Here is a 21,159-nt window from a genome sequence, read left to right on the forward strand (position 1 = left end):
CTTCATCCATATGTAGGATGCTGAAATTCACTGTACTAAGGGTGGGGATGGTCATTTAAAGTCGCCTCTCACTCAAAATGTGTTTTTATTATGTTTATGTTGCCTAAAATGTCTGACCTTGACTATATTGACTTGTATCTGTGTAAATTTTGTCACTGAAGATGTGTTTAAATTCATTTCTCTACTGAACAGGGCAATGTCTGTGCATTTCCCTAAAATCTGAGATTCACAAATATGCCAGGGAAGCTTGATTAGGTACGTCCAGCCAGGCCCCCAGGAACACAGCTCCCCCTAGCAGCCAATTTTTCCCAGTGGGCACGACACCACTATAGAAGACTGTCTGTAAAACTGATGAAAGGACCCCTCGAACTGCAAATAAGGTCAACTGCAACTCTTTCTACTATGATTTTTGTTAGCCATGGTGGTTTTATATTTGTAAAACTCTCCTTGAGCTGAGAAAAGTAATTTTCAAAATCTGTGATGTCATCACAATGTAAAGTCTAGGGGCTGAGTAGGCACTGGCAGGCGGGGCCAACCAGAGAATCAATACTGTGCATACTCAGTGGGCTACATACTGCAGAAGTGACGTTTTCTGGTTTTAGACAGTGATTGGCTTGCATATTAGTGATTTACCCTAATACGCAAGCCAATCACTGTCTAAAACCAGAAAACGTCTATCGATCAGATCAGACTTCAGCACTGGCAAAGAAATTGAAACCTCTGGCACAGAGCAAATTTTTCAGTGTAGAGAGTTTGCATTGACAGAAAACAACATGGAGAGTGCAGTTTTTAGATATAAAGTGGATCCTGGAGCTTCCTTCCACTGTCTACCAAAACCGCATTGCAGCAGATATTATTATAGTATGTTTCATAACCAACCACTGCCAGTTTTTTTTAACTATTATGGAGGAAAACCATGTTAAACAAAATATCTACATGCACCTTGTGAGGGACTTAAAAATCGAGCGTGATTCGCTGTAACTGTCTGGTGGACAGGGACACTGGGTCAAGCTGTGCCTCACCAATCAGCCTGCTGAACCATTTCACAGTTTGACTCAGAGAGTTTCTTTTCTTCATCAGTGTAGTTGTTGCCACAGCAGACAGCTGGTTTTGTTTAGCTCTAAAAACAGACTCTACACTGCCCAGTACACCAAACAACAGACAAAGTTAGAAACTAGCTGGTGAACACCATGGAGCATTTAGTGGCTAACGAGACAGATATTTCCAGCGGAAGTTGATGGAGAAAAAACAGAGCTAAAGGGAGAGTGAATAATTTAATTTTACTCCATATCTGTGGGACATGTAGACAAGTTTGCCAAGGTTGCCATAAAAGGTACAGTATGTCACTATTGTGTTATAGTTTCCACTGCTTTCAAGTTGCCAAAAATCAGTTACTGCTGATCTTCGCTCCATCCATACTTCCCCCCCCCCCGTCTCCCCCACGCTGTATCTCCCCCCGTCTCTCTCTCTCTCTCTCTCTCTCTCTCTCTCTCTCTCTCTCTCTCTCAGTCTATCATCCCTCCTCTTGCACAGACACATGGCACTCTGGCGTGCCACTCATTCCATTATAACAAGCCACATTCCCTGGAACACTTCCTCCACTCTGTCCCTGCTTGTGGTCCCTGGGTCCCAAAGCACCCCCCGCCCCCCCTCCTCCTCATCCTCCTCCACCCATACACCCTCTCTTTCCTTCACCCGCCCCCTTCTGGTGCTTATCCCTGGGCGTCTGTGGCTCCCACTGCAGAGAGCCACAAGCAGCCAGAGCTTCCCATTGAGCTGTCTGTCCTGATCTATCTGTCTGTCTGTCAGTCACACTGGATCATTTTGTCTTAGTTGCCTGGTTGTGTTGAGCATCCACCAGCACCAGGAAACACAAACTAGGGGAGGAAGAGAGGAAACCTGGAGAGACAGACTCCATCACACCCATGAGAGACATGGGAGGAAAGGAGAAGACCATTTTGGTGATTGCGAATGTGCCTAACTATCAAGGGTGAGTCTTCTGTTGCAACTCAGGCATATCGTTACTGCTCCTAATTGGAATACTTAAAGACATGTTTTTTTTACCTGCATATGCTGACTGTGTTATTCCTTGGAAATGCAAAGCAATCTTAGATGTGCATAATGACCATGTTTTAAATTCTAACACCTCTTTTCCTGTGGTGTCAGTTACGCACAGTGCGAGGTGCCACTTGTGATGTTACCCGACACACTGATTTGTTGAGTTTAAAGACAAAAACAACCTCAAATCTTTATTTTGGTATTATGATTTTAAAACTCCTACGTCCTACGTCACACTACCAGGGGTGTGAAAGCACACTGAGTACAGTTTACTCAAAGTACACTGTGTGGAAGTTCTAAAGTTACAATCTTCTACAGAGGTTGCTGAGTTGTTGTCAGTGTGACAGATTGGAGAGGGCTGTGGGCACCAAATATGTCTGCACGGGCACAAATGAATGTGTTTATCAGCGCGTACTGTATGGCATGCGTGTGTATATAGACATGTAATAGCCGTGTTGTGCACAAGCTGCAGTGTGATGACTGTGCAATCTGTGCATTTTCTTGGAAGCCTGCAGGGGAGTCACTGTGCCCACACAGTATGTACTCCATGTATGTGTTTATTTATGCATGTGTATTGTATATGGCACTTACAGCGGAATCTTAGGGTCACCCAGGTCCATTGACAATTTGGCCCCATCATAAGAGAATATCCTCAGTCCAACTATTTGCATTGGACACTCCACAGAGAGCAATGGCGATGATACGTTGATCATGACTTGGCTCTAGCTGAGATGAAAATTACAGTGAGCTGGCAGCCTGGAAAGGAGGGAATGTGGAGTTTAGATGGGGAAAAATAAACCTGTTGATCATTTGATATTACCGCGTTGGGCAGTCAACATGTTCAATTTGATGACTATTAATTTGGGAACTGGCTGCAGTCACTTGAGTATCCTCTCTAATGAAGGAGTGTTGGCAGGGAAATATGATCAGTATTTTTTACTTTTTTGGGGGGGCTTTTACCCCCCCTGTGAACGATGTTGCAGTTGGACAGTGTGTCTTTTAGCAGAGGGTAATTGGAAATCTGCACTTGCGGACCCTTTAGAAGTCTTTTGAACTTTTACTGTATGTATTTATTGTCATTTATTTTCAATGTTTGAACTTTGATTTTTGCTTACTTTGCCTGAGTTGAGACCAAAGATAAATTTGGTTGGATAAAAATGTTCTGTACAGTTCTATTCAGCGCCGACACGCACACTCAGAGACACCTCCCCCACATTCCTGAGGTTTATAGGCTTTGATGGCTGTTTCCATACGACTACAGAGGCCCCTGAGAGAGAGATAGCACCCTGGGGTGAAGACTCTCCTTTTGAGGCCATTACTCCTACTCAGTCCATCTGGGACTAGACCCTCTGCCCTCGCCTGATACTTAAAAAAAGACCCCTAATCTGCCCTGTTGAGTTAGGCCTTGGATTACTTACAAACTTAGTATAAGTATATACATGGTTGCACACACACGTGAACATGACCTGAGCAAACATGCATGTAGCAGATTCAGTGTCTCCCCTCGCCACTTCACGTTATCTGAGCTTGGACCATCTGTAACGTGTGTTTACCTAGCAGCAGATACACAAAGCAGAAGCTGGATGATTTCCTTATTTTTTCCTTTCAGAATATGCTACATGGATTGTTGACTGGGCTGAACTTACTCGCACTGAGTCATTGTGCAATATTAAAGCCTGGCTTGTTATTCTACACCAGGTCAGATAAAGACCGAGGCCCACCGCTGTGTCAGACAAAAATAAATAATATATAGATCAAATGTGAAGACACACTGCCACTTAAAAAACAACATCTTGAATTATTTCACATTGACTATATCAATATATTCTTACAAACACTAACTCTGCTTTGTAAAGTCATATTTTAAGGGTGAAGACATTCAGATATTTTGGTAAATAGACTTGTCTGCCATCTTACGAACACTCTTACATTTTCCTTTCAGTGCATTTTTTTTGCAAACCATGTCCGAGATATTTTTACCTGGTCTTAGCACAAAGGCTAAAAGCAAGAAATGGCTAACCTGTCAAAAGACCTTCCAACACACTCAAAACTCTCTTTTCGACATGTTCTACCTTGTAAGTTACAAAGAAAGTTACCAAGACAAACAAGACTCATCGGGGTTTTTTTTAGCTGTTATAACAGCTGTTGATAATCAAGAAATGGTGCAACTACATAAGCTTACTGCTTGTTAAACCACATATTCTATTTATACATGTGTTAAATACACAAGATAAAATGTGCAAATACACTAGCACAAGATTTGTTTGAAGGGCTGCTTTCATGGTGCAAGACTTGCTGTTTTTCCCTGCTGCTACAAGTCCGGAAAAAAATGTCGGCATTGTAAGTTTCTGCAAACCATCGATATGTTACTTTTGCACTTTATTATGTCGCAGATACATTGAAACTTTTCGTTTTGACTCTGCTGTGATTGACATGTGGTTAGGTTTAAACACAAAACCCCCTTGGTTGTGCCTAAAAAGGGTCTGGAAACAAAGCAATGACTCACTGATAGTCAACAAATTTTGTTATTTTTTGGTCTCAAACAGCGGTCTGCAGCTTAGCAGGCGTCTCGCCTATGTGTCATGCCATCCACCATCCCCTCCACCTCCCAATGGCAGAGTCAGCTCATAGACTATGCCAATTAGGCTCATTCTGTTGCCTAAATGTCTTTTGTATTTATCATTAGTTACAGTTGTCATGGTGGCACACATGGTATCACAGACTTGATTACCTGTATATTTTCACTACAGCAGCTTTTCTTTTTATACTCATTATGACCCTGGTGCCCTACTGTGTCCTTAACAAGACATAAAGAAGAGTGACACAAGAGCAATGTGTTGTCACCTGTTGCTACTGTCTTTCATAGTGTCTCTGTTTTTAACGCTCTTTATTGTTCCCAGCTTGTTCAATTAGCCTGGTACAATAAACCCACAGCTATGTAGCTACAGCCTTTAATACGGCATTTGGCCACAGTCCTAAAAATGAAGAAATTATTTTACAAAACCAAAAACACCCAATGCTGCCACCTCCAATTGGCATTATTGTCATAATCAACACTTATCGTGCATATGGTTTTTTAATTCCTTTTAACCCCCATAGAGAGCCAGTATAAATAGAATTGGGGATATTTAATTCCTGTGGGGAGGTTTTTACATTGATGTTTCCTCTCATCACTGTGCTCTTGTAGCACATTTGGCATTTTAGGGGGGATCTGAACGATGCCAACCCCCCTTCTTTTTGCTCCTGCTCTTTAATCATCTAAACATACTCTGATGGACTCACACCGCCCTCAGGGGTCTCCATGATTCATTGCTACTTTAAGAGTTATGAGACATATGCAGGTCTTCCTATCAGTTACATGGAAGGATTATGATGGAGAAGACAGATAGGAACCCCCCTGCCATTTTATAGAGGGGGATTACAGCAGGCCGCCAAGCAAAGTAAACATACACAAACTACAGCATTGCTTGGACAGTGACACACTTGCTACTAGCACACAATCACACATAAAACACAGCCACATACCATACACAATACCCTTATGTAAGGGGTGGTTAAAGCAACAACTGCAATGAGTCAAAGTGACCACAATGGAAAAACAATCTATTCAGCTTTAATTCCTGTCTGCCTGGCAACAAGCATTGTGACAGCTCCTGCCTCTTAATGGTTTTTCACCGATGGACATTTTCCATTTCTGGTGATAGCGTGCCCCTTGACCCTCGCCTTGTACTACAGCGCACCCAAAATAAAGCCCTTTAAAGTGAGCGACCCAGGGTCATCCAGCCTCCCAGGAGAATCAGGGCTCCTCAGGGCTGTGAGCCATCTCAGCTCCAGCCGACACCGTCAAAACAGGCATTAGAGTTCTTGAAAGGTCCTCTTCAAAACACCAAATTCAAAGAAACTGGACGGGTGGTGGCCATGTCAGACAACTGTTGTGTCTCACAGTGAGCGGCGGAGGAAGTACTCAGCTCAAGTAAAAGCAGTAATACATACATGTAAAAATACTACAAATTAAAACACCTACATTCATTTATTTTACTTTTCCCAGAAAAGATAAAATGTTTTACCTATTAAATGTACTTAAATGTAACGATTGTGAACATGTGCCAACATGCATCAGTGATGAACCATTTGGATTTCTGTGCATTGAAATTAGTTGGAAGATTACACGCTCCTTAACAAGTCAAGAAAATTCACGTCAGATACATTAGCATCAAGCTACAACAAGGATATAGTCTTTGAAAAATGTACACTTAAGGAATGATTTTTATTGAACAATATTTTGTAGGCTCATTATATTTTATGTTCAGTATAAAATCTTAATTTATAAAATTACAATGCAATCGCCAAAATAACTGTGTTACATTTCCATAAACCATGGACACTTTACATTTGTACATTATTTTGTAGAGGATATGTTAGAACTTAAAGTTTCAATGCTATGGTTACCGTGTGGTTAAGTTTGGGTACAAAAAAAAGCTTGGGTATGGTTAGGAAAAGATAATATTTTGTCTTTAAATATCCCGTTTTGGTAAGGCAATCCTGGCTGGAAATGCAGCAATGTCTTGATAAAAAACACCTGCTTATTTTGGCACTATCCCTGGTGGAAACATGGTGACGAGTCGCTAAAAAAACACCCACATTTGGTGGCCTAAAAGCTGCTGGAAACAAGTACTTGCTAAAAACAACTGGTGTTGTTGTTTGTTGGTCTTGAATGGTGGTCTGCAGCTAACATCAGATGACACACAATGTAACTTAGAAATATTGATTTGATTCGTATAAAATGTACAAATATAACGTATCCATGGTTTGCAGAACTGTAAAATGCCAACAGATGACTGAGCTGAAAATTAGCCTACTTCTGTCCACAGATGCATGTAGTGAAGTACCTTTATAATGTAATGGAGTCCCATTACCCTGCACAAACACCTACTTTGCAAATCTCAGCAACATATGACAAATATGAGAAATAATGAATGTAATTATTGAGAGCATTGTTATGATATGTAATGTGGTCTGCAGGGTACATTTGGCCTGTTGTGGTTTACACAAAGATTCATGTTAGACATTCTGCAAAAAATGGTTTAAAAAAAAAAAAATCTACAATCTGCCTTGTGGAGTAAAATCCCATAGAGGTTGTATTACTTTTTTCCATATCCACACATTTTTCATTGATTTACTTTAAGATTTCCAATGCACTAAATATCTTGTCATGGATTAATTATTCAAATATAAATTAGGATTATAACATTCGAATATAAATGAATGAGTTGTGTAAAGTTGTGCACCTGCAGCCTAAACTCATTCCCTCCTGTAGGAAAATATATAACAATAAAACATACTATTACAGGATGTGTAAATAAATCATCAAAGGTAAAAAGGCCAACATAAAAAACAGTGACAGGTGCATCCTTGGCCACTCATGTAGTTTTAGCACTGGAGTTGAAATTCTACCCTGAGATGCTGAAGAACAGCCTTGGCTGCTACATACAGTCTGCATCAAGGGTTCAAGCTGAAACTACAACCACTCTTTGACCTCTGTAATTGTCAAGCAAAGGCAGGACATTTACACTCTGGAGGTAAAAATATCCCCAGTGATCTTCCATGACTCCCCCAGAGGCTCAACAGGTAGAGCGCAGCAGAAAGCCAGCTGTCGCCAGCAGGCGTCAGGGCGGATTTCCCCACCACATCATCAGTCATACCACTTGGATCAGAGATACTGCTGTCGACTGGAGGGCTGGGGCCGAGCATATGGTGTAAACTGCTGTTCCAACAGTATAGATTAGAGTTGGGATATAGATGAAGCAAGAGATTCTGCTATACTGTTTGTAACAACGCAGCAATTCCTTAAAGCGATGCAGCAAACCAGTGAACAGGACTGCTTTATGACAGCGTTGTTTTTAAAGGATTTTTGCATCAATGTGATGCAGTATATCGGTTTTGTTTTGTATTTGATTCACTGTGTTAGCGAAAAAACAAATTCAAAATTCAAATAAATGCCAATTTCTAAAAAAAAATCAATTATTCTGCAGATTTCCTAAACTTTAAATCGACAGCTCAAAACACAAAGATGATCAGTTTACTATCACGCAAGAGACAGAAAAGCAAAAGGGGCTGCTTGTAGGTTACATTTGGACCTTTTGCTTGATAGTGTTACAAATTTATTTTAGCTTTAATTGTAATTAAATATTTCACATACTATTATGAATAGAAATTGTCAGGCTGCAACACATTTCTAACAAATACTTTACATTCACAAGTTAGTCAGATAATAGTTTGATCTAAATAGTGTTGGAAAATGTCCACAAATTCAAGGCTCAAGGTGCAAGCTGATGCCTTAAAATAGCTCATTTTGCCTGATCAACCATTCAAAACCCACATTTATCTAATTTACAAAGTTTAAAACCAGGAGAAGCACCAAAATTTCCCGTCTGAGAAACTGGAACCAGCAGTTTTCTATCAGAAAAGAAGAAGAATAAAATGTCAAAAGTGATTAACTAATCGCTTTGGTCCATGTTGGTGGTGGTCCAAAATTTGGTCACTAGACTGCTAACTAATACACGATGTAGGTCAGACATTTTAAAAGTCTTGGCTAATCTACACTGGTTACCCATAGAGTGTAGAACATAGATTGTAAAAATAATGGATGTACCTACTGTGATGTCTCCTATTGGTGGTTTGGGTTCGGCATTTTGCCTGTCGCCATCTTGGTATTTTAGAGTCAGAAGTGACCATTTTTAGGCAAGACGATGGCGCTGTGGAGGAGTGAGGGGTGGATCTGAATGAGAAGCCAAGGACACCATCAGCAGTCTGTCACTCACAGTGGCCCGCCTTTAATTATGCGTAACTTTAAGCCTTAATAATATATGAACAGGGGGAAATTAGCTATAGAGACTAAAACAGTTTTTGTACCAGGCTGTAAACATGTTTATATCTGCCATACAGTTGGTCGTTTTAACATGGGGGTCTGTAAGAATTGAGTGGCTTCTGGAGCCTGCCTCAAGTGGCCAGTAGAGGGACTGCCGTTGCCTTAATTTTTCAGCCCTGGATGTTGCTGCTTGGTGCAGAATTGATTCTAAAAAATTTTATTCACCAATGAATCACTACATGGTCTGGCCCCACTTTACATTTCGACATTTCCCCTAACCATGGTGAGATCACTGAGATCTTCATGCTAAATGTAATGATATTTTTTAAAGGATAAAGGTTAAAAAGAAGACTGTTGTAATTTCAGGTCCGACAAAAAGACTCTCTGTAAGGACTCTGTTTCTGGCAAGAAGAATATGAAACACCCATCTGCAATACCACCACCGATCCCCATGTCTCCCATTGTTGAGAAGATGGAGGGGCTGAAGGACATCCGCAACCGCAGCAACAACCTTCGCCTGGACCGACTGGCCTTCTATCGTCACCTGGAGAAGGTGGAGACCATGCGCTGTTTCTGGGAGCTCAAACATGTGGAGATGGAGGTAAGAAACCATGAGGTAACAAACACTGCCTTTATTCTTCTCATTATCATCCACACTCACTCCCTGAGAATTGGTGTCGATCAGATAAATCAGGGATTCCTGGGATTAGAAAACACTGTTTCCTGTTACTCCCTCCGACCTTTATCTTAATTTTGACTCATTTGTGGTCTGATAGAGAGAGTTGGGCAAGGAAGGGCTCTGTGAATGTGCTGTGTGCAGCTCTGCAGTAAAATAAGATTGAATAAATCAATGTATGGAAACACTGGGTTACTGTATGAAACACATATGGCTGGAGTCATCTGGTTTGAAGGGGCTTTGGACAGAAAGGGAAGAGCTACAGGGGGAGGGCGTTGTTTGTTTTTTTGTCTTTTACAGATTTCTGCCTACCCCAGCTTTAACTGGATCTACTTGATTAAATAATCCTAAAAAAAACATACCTTACTTTTTTAGTACACTGACTAAAACTTAAGTATCATTACTGCTGTCCACTTTCCATTCCAGCATTTAGTGGTGTTTCTGAAAAAGACTCAGAAGTAATGAAAATTATATGTGATTTGTATGAAAAAAAGGCTGACATAAAAACACCAGTATGGTTCTCTAAATCTATTGTTAATCTGTCTTTTATTACCAATGAAAAAATCTGAGCTACTAAATCTAACCAGGTCCATCATACAGTCGGTATTTATGGGAGTGAGATTACATGAGAATGACTGTCTCTGTAACAATGTTGTGCCCCCCGATGGCAATAATGCCATGTGTTTAACTTGAGCCACAATCAGCAGTCTGTGCAGAGAGGATGAAGAAGGGAACTGAAATAAACCACCGCAAACACTATTCGGGTTCTCCACACCTGTTGGCAGGCGCAACATGCCCTGACAGGTGGAATACAACCAGCTCACTAGAGGGAGCTGCAGATCTTTTAATGCTTTTTTATTGTCTGTTTGAACCTCCTCAACTCAACAGCCTGTCTCTCTCTCTCTCTCTCTCTCTCACACACACACACACACACAGAGTCATCCACTAACTGACATGACTATTTGGCTCTTGGTCATGCACACAGATCTAGTTGCCACAAGATGGCGGCCATGGGCCAGTTTGCTTTGCTCATTTAGAAAATAAATCAAGGCCTTGCACTCTGATATGAATCAGACACCATCAACAGAAGATGTTAGGTGTAATTTCAGATACTCTCATGTGACATCAGCAATTAAATACAATGTAAAATATCGCAGAAAGCAACTCTGCAGCCAGGGAGGTCTGCTCATACTACCTGTGTAATGGTAGTCTTAAACTATTGAGATTAATCTATTATGATAAAATAAACAGTTATTTTGTTATTAGGTGCGTAAACAATAGCACAGGTTGAAAGAACCAACAGATTTTGTAGTAAAACATATTACAAATACCTCTGAGTCAGTATGAAGGATTATGTGGTTACAGCAAAATCAATTGTCCTTTTTTAAGGTGATAGCTCTTGACACAGAAGCTGACATGACTGCCTTTCATATATTCATATCAAAAGAGTTTTATATATATATGTGGGGTTGGTTACTGAGTTAGCATGCCGATATTTAATTGTTATAAATATAAATATAAATAAATGTTGACGATGCTAATGTCATGTTAATGTCTGTATTTAAACACCTAGGTGTAATTGACATTGCGTAAGACAAACCTAAATATGTCCATTAAAACTGGATTTGTGTTTAATATTCAGTTTAGTTATTTAGTTAAATGTGGTTTTTCTAGGGTAATATAATTAATAGTTTATAATCTGTGAAGTAAGAACTTTGACTTGCATGAGAACCTGTATACTACTGTGTATGTATCGCCTCTATAGAGAGTCCAGGAGCTATCTAACCTAAGTGTAACTACTGTGCACCTTAACTGTAAGTGGAGGAAAGTTGCAGAAATTGTTTGCAGTGTGAATATTTTAAACTATGTTGAGGATTTGTTTTATCTATTTTTTTGTCTAGTCCAACTGTAAATCAGTGGTGCTTTTAAAGTTACCATAAATAATTTATGATCCTCAGCCTGTCATGTGTCCCACTGCCAACAACTCTTTCATCTTTCTCTCCATCTCTGAACTCCGACCTCAGTTGCACCTTTGCTCCACCAGTCCTTCTATTCCCTCCGCTTTTTTTGTTCTCCATCCTCCTTCATAGCTGAACTACAAATTGTTACACACGTCAAAAACGTGCAGGTCAGCCACCAGATCCATCAGCTTCATTAACACTGTCATTCCAGCCCTGCTCTGTGCACAGGTTCTCCTCAGATTCCCACTGGGGAATATTTTACCTCCAGGGGTCCTGATCTGTGACCCCTCTGACCCTTCAACCTGCCCCCCCACCTGTTGCTGCTTGTTCAATCAAGCAGCTGCCTTGGACTGGTCCAGAATCTTGGATATCTTAAAACTTAAGATAATTTTTTGACAACCTCATTTGTCTTTTTGTTTTTTTTTTAATATACAAAATATGCAAGTTTTTGTAGAATCTCTCTCACACACACACACACACACACACACGTACATACATATATATATACACACACACATGTATATGTACACACACACTTAGGGGTTCATAGAGTTTCCTGAGGTTGTTAATCAACATTAACACAGTATATCCCTTCAACACACAGCAAATGTCTCATCTTCTCTTAAAGAAATGTGCAAAGGCACCAAGGTTAAACATCCCTCATATGTTTGGCAGGGTGTGGGGCGGGATCTGATCTGCTTCACTGCAGTGGTCACATTCCACTATCCAGTATAAATCATCAGCTACCATCCAGATAGATATCTTTCACACACACAGAGGCACTTAAAGTCCAAAAAGGGAACTCTGCAGTCCTCTGCTGAGAACACAGATAGAGTGGATCTGTACATCTTTGTCAGTAGGTGGCGTATACTGAGTATACAGGAACCGGACTGCTTCTGTGTTTCTTTCTTTCTTTTTCTTTAATATCAGAAATTTGCCATATATCTATCTCTGTCTCTTTCCTAGTCAGGGCGAATAAATTTTTTACAACCCCAAATATTAGCTGTTAACGTAATACATGTAAATCAAAATTTAGAAGTTCTTCCTTTTTTCACTCGCTCACAATATGGACTGAACATAGTAAGTCACTGAAAAAGACACATGTGTCTTGTTTTACCTCGTGCAACATGTGGCCACAGAGAGGATAAAGTTAGCACCATACAGATGTAGGTGTTTGTTTACATGCGTGTATGACTGCTGACTTGTTTGCCATTGTAAGCATCTACAATGATACACGCACATGATTTTGTCTGTTTGTGAGGTATAGAGAGGCAAAGTGTCTGCCTGACAGATATACTTAGGAGTATGCATGCATGCATGAATTGCTGTGTCTGAAGTTAAAGGATACCACAGGGGTCTCACTAACATGCCAGCAGCAGCAGTAGGCATCTGATTCTGCGTACAGCAACGACACCCTGAACCCCACACCACCTGTCCTGTTCTCGTCTCAGAGACAGCATGTTCTCTCCTTTTAGGTCCCAGGGTGGGAGGCAGGGAGGAAGCCGGGTGACGGGTGAATGGTTGGCTGGGTGGGAAGGTGGCTTGACAGCGCAGAGCTCCTGTTTTTGTCTGTAGAAGCAATTGACTGAGCATTAAATGCACAGCCGCAGGAGCCCGACTATTTCATGATCAACACCCGCTGTCTCATCCAATGTCAACAACTTGTTGCCCGCCACCTAAGACTCCTTTGCCACAGGCGGCAGAGAGGCTGAAATAAGACAGGCAGCCTGTGCAGGCGGACAGCAGGGACAGGAAGAGGAAGGTTTCCATCATGGAGAACTTCCTAAGGGATAAAGATATTTGGATATTTGGGAGTGTGTGTCTCATGGCCACTTTCCTGTGGGGACGGCTGTGGAAATTATTCTCCCACAAGAAGAGGGGAAGGACCAGGACTGCAGACATACAGGTAATACAGCAAGAGAGTGTCCATGCACCTGTGCTCAGTAGGTGAATTTGGAAACATGCCATAAGGTCATTCTTGAAATCACCAAATCTTTGTTTATTGTACTCAGCTGTCATGTTGAGGATTATAGTAGAGGCCAACAAGCTGCAGGCCTGCATGAAATGGAAATGAAGTAATGGATGTTATCACATTATCACTCACACTAATGCTGCCTTAATGCCACAGTGATGCAATCTAGATAGTTTCTTTCTTGTCAATTTGACAGATTTGACCAAAGCTGTTACTGTTTGTTGCCGTTGCCAGGGAAGGTGTTTTCCTGTTTGTTTATCTGTAAGGTAGCAGGAAATCTGAAAAACCTGTTAACTGAGTATAATGACGTTTGGCAGAAATTTAGGCCATAGACCAAAGACCAAGCAACTAGATTTTGCCATGGATCGAGATTTAGAAATTTAAAGGAGATCTTAACATTACAACTATGGGCATTTTTGTTCATTTTCATTACTTTTTCATTAAATACTACACTTTAAAAAAAAAAAAAATAGAAAAAAACTGGTGGTTGTCTTCCATGACATGCATTTCGATGCAGATCTGAATAAAGAGAACCCGGTAGACAAACATGTCAGCTCAGGCTTTATCAATGATTTTACTCTGCACCTATTTTGTTTTTCTTGAGTTTAAGTGAGACTAAGAGCAGAATTAAAAACATTTAAAACATGATTTTATTAATAACAATTGAAAAGATTTAGAGGATTGTAAGCACTGGAAGATGTATGCAATATGTGACTATTTTCTCTATCATAATACACCTGGAGACATCGCATTTTCTGTAGGTGGCTGGATTATTGTATCTTTGACTTTGGGAAGAAGACCCTGAAATATTTGAGGTCAGCAATGCCAGCATTATCTGTGGGTGGCCTAGTTTCTGCTGTCAGTCCAAGAAGAGGAGTTGTGTTTCTGGTGGTGTTAACAGGCCTAAATGTTTCAGAACTGGTCTTCCCCTGGATTAAGTGGAACATTAATGACTGATGGGATCTGTGTATATGGAGTACAGCGAGGTATCTCTGGCATCTGTAACATTTCTACTGTTGGGGTGAACTGAAGTGAACTAAACATGTCACTTTGACAAAACAATGCAACAACAATAGTCTTTGGCAAGTGAAGCATCCATCTGTAGCCAGTTTGTGAGCATGGGACAGTCAGTGGAAAACATAACGTCATCGGACATGCGTCACACACTTGTCAACAGCAATGACATCTAAATTCTGTCCGATAGCATTTAACTCCATGACTATCCTGCCGAGCCTGTGCCCTCTACACCACACATACCGTGTCTGGTATAAACCAGTTTATTATGTTAACATAATCCAGCAGGAAGTAAATGTAATTGACTCCTCATAAAGTGTGAGAGTTGTGGTGCTTGGAGCTGTTAAAGCCTGTCAGTGTCAGCTCAATATTTTTATTAGTGTCAGTCTTCTTGTCTCTGCTGACAGTGGACTTATTACTGCTAGATTTATAACTCTATTTATCATTTCTACTACCCTGGACTGTTGAGTCCAAATATGTCAGCACATTGTAATGTTATGTTGGTTTTAAGGTGAATAATAAATAATAACACATAACAGAGCAGTCTGATTCGAGAGAATTCAAAATAGAGTGTGAACATCAGATTTAAGCTTTTTGAAACCTGCTGCAGAACAGGTTGATCCAGTTTAATGCCTCATTTCCACTGCATGGTTTAGCTCGACTCACTTTTGGTACCAGGTTCTTTATCTATTCAGTTTTCCACCGTGGATAGTACCCCCTCAGTGTAGGTGGGATTCTCAGCTGATCGCCACAGTGATGCAGCGTGAAACTGCTGTGACGTCATCTTGAACGTAACACTCGTTAAAGCCTTTCATCAGCAATTAAACAGAGAAACGTTTGCACAAGTTGTCCAGCTTATTACATGACGCAGTTTTAGGGGCTGGCATTTTTTTTAATTTGGGTCAAGTGAATAAAAAAATTTGTGGTCACTATTGATCATAGCTTGGCTACTTAAAACTGGCGGATTATTGCAGGATGTCCTGTGTCTGGCAAGTGACGATTCTCTCTGAACCAGTCAGCAGTTTGTGTGCTCATGTTTTGAAGCCTTGAGTTTGACATTTTGGCTGTTGCAATCTTGGATTTTTGGAGCCAGAAGCGACAGTATTTCAACAGGATGGTGGAGCAGCGTAGGAGCGAGAAGTTGATAAAAATCAGAGACTGTGGCGACGCCTTGCAGACGGCCTGTCACTCAAAACCTGATTTCTGAAGCCATGTACAGTATCATTCATACCAAAGCCCCACTAACCTGAATACAGATGGGAGCATCATCAGTTGACCTGAGAGGATTTTCTTTGTGAACTCCAAGTTATCACATGAAGGCAGCCTGCAGCATCCTAGGAAAAACAAAGTCAAATTCAAGAGTTCAAAAACTTCCAGCGCACACTAGAATATCAGGATTGACACAAAGTTTATTAAAAAATGTTTAACAACAAAAGGAGCGAACAACGCGTTTCGCTTGTTGCGTCATCTGATTTGCATCAGATTTGAGCGAATCTGATGACGCAACAAGTGAAACGCTCCTTTTGTTGTTAAACATTTTTGAATAAACTTTGTGTCAATCCTGATATTCTAGTGTGCGCTGGAAGTTTTTGAACTCTTGACTGTGATTTATCCTGCACCAGCTGGCACCTAGAAGAAGCACTGCGCCGCTGTGCACAGGGATTTACTATTTTTTTTGATAGAGTCAAATGTTAACCAGACAGACAAGCCCATGTTTCAGTGAATCTGTGTGGAGTTCATGAGAATACGATAAGACTGAAATGTAATGCTCTGTTGTTTGTGTCAATGCAACAAAGAAGTTTATGATTTAACTGAAAAAATAGTTTTAGTGCTGTTAGGGAATCAGATCTTTTAATGAAATTCAGTGTTTCAGTTTGGATTAATTCAATCGGCATTAAATCATTTTTAAGTGAACCATTTTGTCTTTGCAGACAATACAGTACAGTACTGTATTTGTAGTTTTGATTTACATATGGGTTCAACTGTTAAACTTGTATGATGTGATAAAACCTTTTGTCCTAAAACTAAACAAATAATTATATCTTAAACATCAGAATCAAGGAAAGAAGATAACTTCTATGCATGTTTCAGAACAGGCACATACAAACAAACAAATGATTTTGAGTGAGGCGTGTACAGAGGAAACTGTAGCTTGTGCTAATGCGCATGAGTGTGACTAATGTGACAAGGGCTTCTCCTGCCTCAGATTCTCACACTCACATAGCTCAGATGAAATTAGCACACAAACAAATAGGGGAGGGATCATGGAACAGAGCCAGATATAGTTTCATGTGATGGATTCCAGAATTTAAAAACAACAAAGAAGGTCATTTAAAAGTGAATGTGTGTTAAAGTTCTTGTTAGTTCTACCAATTGATAGGCAAATCACATGTAAAAATGCAGTATCTTGAGTCCTTCAACTATTTTCCTGTTGATGTCTGGATAGGACATAAAGTAAGACGGAAACATCACAATATCCAGTCCAACTCCAAAATGGTTTCTATAAGCAAACCAATGTTGTTGATGGTTCTTTACTTTTATTATACCTTGGACTGAGTCACATTTTCATCACTGCTGTTAATATAAATATTTGAACATTTGTTTACATACTACCTACTGGTACATGATAATATAACCCACTCTTAGACTTAAGTATCTAAAAAATCAACATAAATTAAAAAATTCTCACTCCACTGGCATAAATTGTCAAATCTATTTTATGGTAAAATCTGATCAGATCTGATGAGAATGTTGATGGATACATTTTACTCCTCAGTATACGACTGTTTTTCTATAGTTACAGGCTTTCTGCTTTAAACTTCATGTACTGTATTTGTACACATTTTTTGTGACGGGCCCTTACAATACATATGTAAAATGTGTTTTTAATTCTGTGAAATTTTGAGTCATCTGTGATTCAGTTTACCAGTGCCACATTGATCATTTACACACGACATAGACTATTTGTATATTGTGTGAACTGAAGGGAAAGGGGACTGCACTGAGTTAAAAAAAAAAAAAAAAAAAAAAGTTGAAATGACACCTACATTTTACTTAGACTGTCAGTCCTCAGCTCCTGGCTCCACGTTTCTTCCTCTGTGTCTCCCTGGTATGAGGACTCCAGGGGAATGTGCTGTTTTCGCCTGGACTCCTCTGGCCTCCCAGTTGGTGTCCACTTTCAGTCGTTTGCATAACTCATTACCAGCTTTGCTGATACAGTGGTGGGGCTCTAATAGACACATACATAGACAAAAACACACACGCTCTCAAGATTCTGGCTGTCTAATTTTCTGAGGTGAGTTTTGAAAGTTCATCAAGTGAAATAACTTTTTACCTTGTGGTCAAGGCTGATAAACTGCCCCAGAGGGTCTTCCCTCCATTCAAATACTAATAATATAATAATATAATAGAGACAAATAAATAAAGTTTTAATTATTAGGTTAAATATACTATTTAAAAACTCAATGCTTTTGAGTTAGAGTATTTCCCCAATATTGAATGTGAATATATGTGTAAAAAGCCATGCTGACTTATCCTTTAAGCTAGTATTACTGGAAAGTTTGAATGGGCAGCAGTCACTACATCACTAATGGCATTAGCGTTGTGTACTAGAGACCAGTGAGCCAATAACATCCAAAAGCAACAGCAACACCAGAGGACAACACATCTGGTGAGTACAGGACAGCAGAGAAATGACCCAAATGCAGATCAAGGAGGCCCACTGGTAAAGTTCAGCGATTTATTGACCATAGAGGCACGTAACTGGGAAGGCAGCCCTCACAGGTAAACCATTCCAAAGGGGCAGGCAGAAAACCCAAAGTCGACAAGGTTCAATAACAGGCAGGTAACAAGTCTAAGATTCCAGGTTTCAGAAATCAGGATGCAGATATCTGAGCGAGGAAGCAAAAACAAGAAGCAGCACTGCAACTAAGATGATATGGCAGGGAAATTATGGATATGTTGCTAATTAAATATCTGCAGGACTGATGAGGACAGTAGTAACGTGAGCAGGTGGGCAAGGAATGTCAAGTGACTGGCGGGAAAGGGGTTATTGCAGGGTAACAGGGAGTGGCTGGATGTGGGGGTGAGGTGACTCTGGGACAGGAGAAAAAATCGGAGGGCATCTGGTGGACAGGCAGAAATTGGTGTATTGCACATGTCCAAAAATAAGCTCATGCATTCTACATGATTTTAATAACTATTTTGTACCTGTGCAAATAAGTAGATGCAGCAGCTGCAGGAGCAGGGCTGTCTTAAATCACAAAATAACAAAAAGCCGCAATGCAAAGAATAGCTTATAATATATGTGAAAATGACACCTTTCAGGGACAGCACAATAGTTCAAAATGCCAGTAGATGCCATGTAATGGCTAATATACTTAACAGCAATAATATAATAACAATATTAATGAATTTATTATAATAACCAACAAATTGGACAAATAGTGAACTGTTCCTACCTTTGAACAGTTGAAAATGCTGCTGCAAAAATGAAATGGACAGACAAAAACAGCTAGGCTAATGCTAGGTTAGCTTAGCAACATCTATGGAATTTGTGAAGTATGTTAGCAAAAAATTAAACTGAATTCAGCCAAAACATACAGTCAAATAAACATGTCAGCACTGGCAGAAATACTTAGCGTAGTGAAGTGAAGCAGTGGTCCCTTGGTGAACAAATCATTAGAAGGAGTCAATCACTCCAAGCTAACACCAAAAGTAGCTAAGAAAAACTGGGTCCGCGCCATTTTGGTGCGCTGACGCACCGCTCAACAAGTATGGGCGAGGGTCAGACGGGAAAGCAGCTGTTTGAATGGAGTGTAATCTGTCAACTGACAAAACAAATAACAGCGACACCTACAGGCCAAAAGCTATGGTAGTGTAGCCGAGCGTCCTGTGTTCGCCTAACTGAATTAATAAAACAAGAAACAGGACGGAAGACTGTGTAACAGCCGCCGAACAACAACCGCTGCCCATTTATTTTTTCACACCCCCAAACTTCTCACATATGCACAAGGCGTGCCCCTTAAAACAGCAGAATGTCACCCCATTTTCTTTTCTGCCCTATGGCAACTCAAGAGGGACATACAATGTAGAATAGTCCGTGACTGTAGCTTTCTTAGCTACCATAGCTTAGCTGACAAATTGCCTGCATGAACAGTACTGTTCACAGCATGACTTTATTTACGTCTGAATTACATTCACCAGTTCTGTTTTATCAGTCTCCATTGATTTTAGCGGCAGCAATCACACTCGGCACACGCCGCCATAGTAAAGGTGCTAACTCACACTCTGTTGAATGTTCATTTAAACATTGTTGAAACAAAAATTATACTACGCTCAATTTCCGGTTTTTAGTACCAGCAAGATGTAAAGCAGTCCAAAAGCAGTGTTCTTACGTCCGTATTTGCTTTTTGTTCATTTGTTTGTGATGCAGAAGAGTAACAAGCTTTCACCAGTATGCACTGTCAAATCTCTTTTTCAAACAGGTAAGTCCCCTCACCTGCACATAATTACAAAACACTGGCAGAAATGGAGCACAATAGGTCTTAATGTAAAGTGCATAGATTTAGGGGTATATATAGACTATGGATATACAGTTAGTTATCATAAAAAGTTAAAATAATATTTCTCCATAAACATTACTGCAAAGCTGTTAGACTGCATCAATGTCAGCTTGTTGTGTCCCAAATTAAGTGTTAACTGAGTGTATGACAAGTGCATTTTAATCCAGATTAGCACAGTTTCACCTGGGTGTCTTTAGACCAGTGTAGCAGCAGCAGCAGCAGCAGCACACAGGTTGGAGGAGCAAACAGTGGGGAGAGCAGAGTCATCTTACATAGACTACTCATTTTAAAAGGATGCATTGCATAGGCCTATTAGGTTGCAGTGTGTACAATGTGTCGTATTTGGATGCAGCTGCAGTTAACAAATAGGAAACATCACTCCAAAAATAATAATACTAGCAGACACAGTGTTTATTTTATGAATTATTAAACAAATTTCATATCTGTCCAAGTTATTTTTTATCCGTAAATCAATGGTAAGCAATGGCTGCCTGATTTAAAGGACTCCTTTGACAGTGTAAAACACTGTGGTACTACATGATGAGTAGTTAATTACAATACAGATTAGTATAATACTTGGGAGTTTTGTGGCTTGTTAAATGAAGAGTGCAGATGTAGTGAATGATAGCAGGATGAAATGAAGCTAAATTGAACATAAGGCCAACATGAAGTCACAACTGGTAGTGTTTATGATCTGTCACCATGTACAGTAGATCTTGCATGGCAAACATTGACTTCTTGGCTTTGTATGAACACATGTGTGTGTGTGTGTGTAGGGGGTTAGTAGGTCGAGGTTCAAGGTAATCAGAGAACAGCTGGGTGAGACACTCTGACCCTCCACCAAAATGCCTGCCTGCTGCTTCCAAATTCCCAGGTAGTCATCAGCAGGTTTGTGGCCCTCTTCTGCCACCCAGTGGGAGCAGGACAGAAATGCACCTTTGTTAAAATTACAACACCATATAACTAGCCAAAGAGTTAGCATGTCTTAGCTAATTTACTCCTAATCATATACACTTTACATTGCTGCTGACATTTTTGCAAAACAT

The 21,159-nt window shown here is 40.2% G+C and overlaps 1 protein-coding gene across 2 annotated transcripts in view; it reads left to right on the top strand.

The window, feature by feature from the left end:
• Nucleotides 1-1,748: 1,748 nt before the first annotated feature.
• Nucleotides 1,749-21,159, top strand: part of mylk4b (myosin light chain kinase family, member 4b) — a 39,601-nt gene continuing 20,190 nt past the window's right edge. Inside the window, exons 1-2 of one of the 2 annotated variants that reach the window (XM_033611333.2) lie at nucleotides 1,749-1,990; nucleotides 9,293-9,527. In XM_033611333.2, the coding sequence (XP_033467224.2) occupies nucleotides 1,926-1,990; nucleotides 9,293-9,527 (300 nt within the window). In that variant the 5' untranslated portion in view covers nucleotides 1,749-1,925. Of the gene's footprint in view, nucleotides 1,991-9,292; nucleotides 9,528-13,058; nucleotides 13,470-21,159 lie in introns of those variants that run through there. The other variant, XM_033611334.2, reaches the window with a different exon arrangement.

The sequence above is a fragment of the Epinephelus lanceolatus genome, chromosome 6 (assembly GCF_041903045.1).
Source record: "Epinephelus lanceolatus isolate andai-2023 chromosome 6, ASM4190304v1, whole genome shotgun sequence".
In the NCBI taxonomy this organism is placed as follows: domain Eukaryota; kingdom Metazoa; phylum Chordata; class Actinopteri; order Perciformes; family Serranidae; genus Epinephelus; species Epinephelus lanceolatus.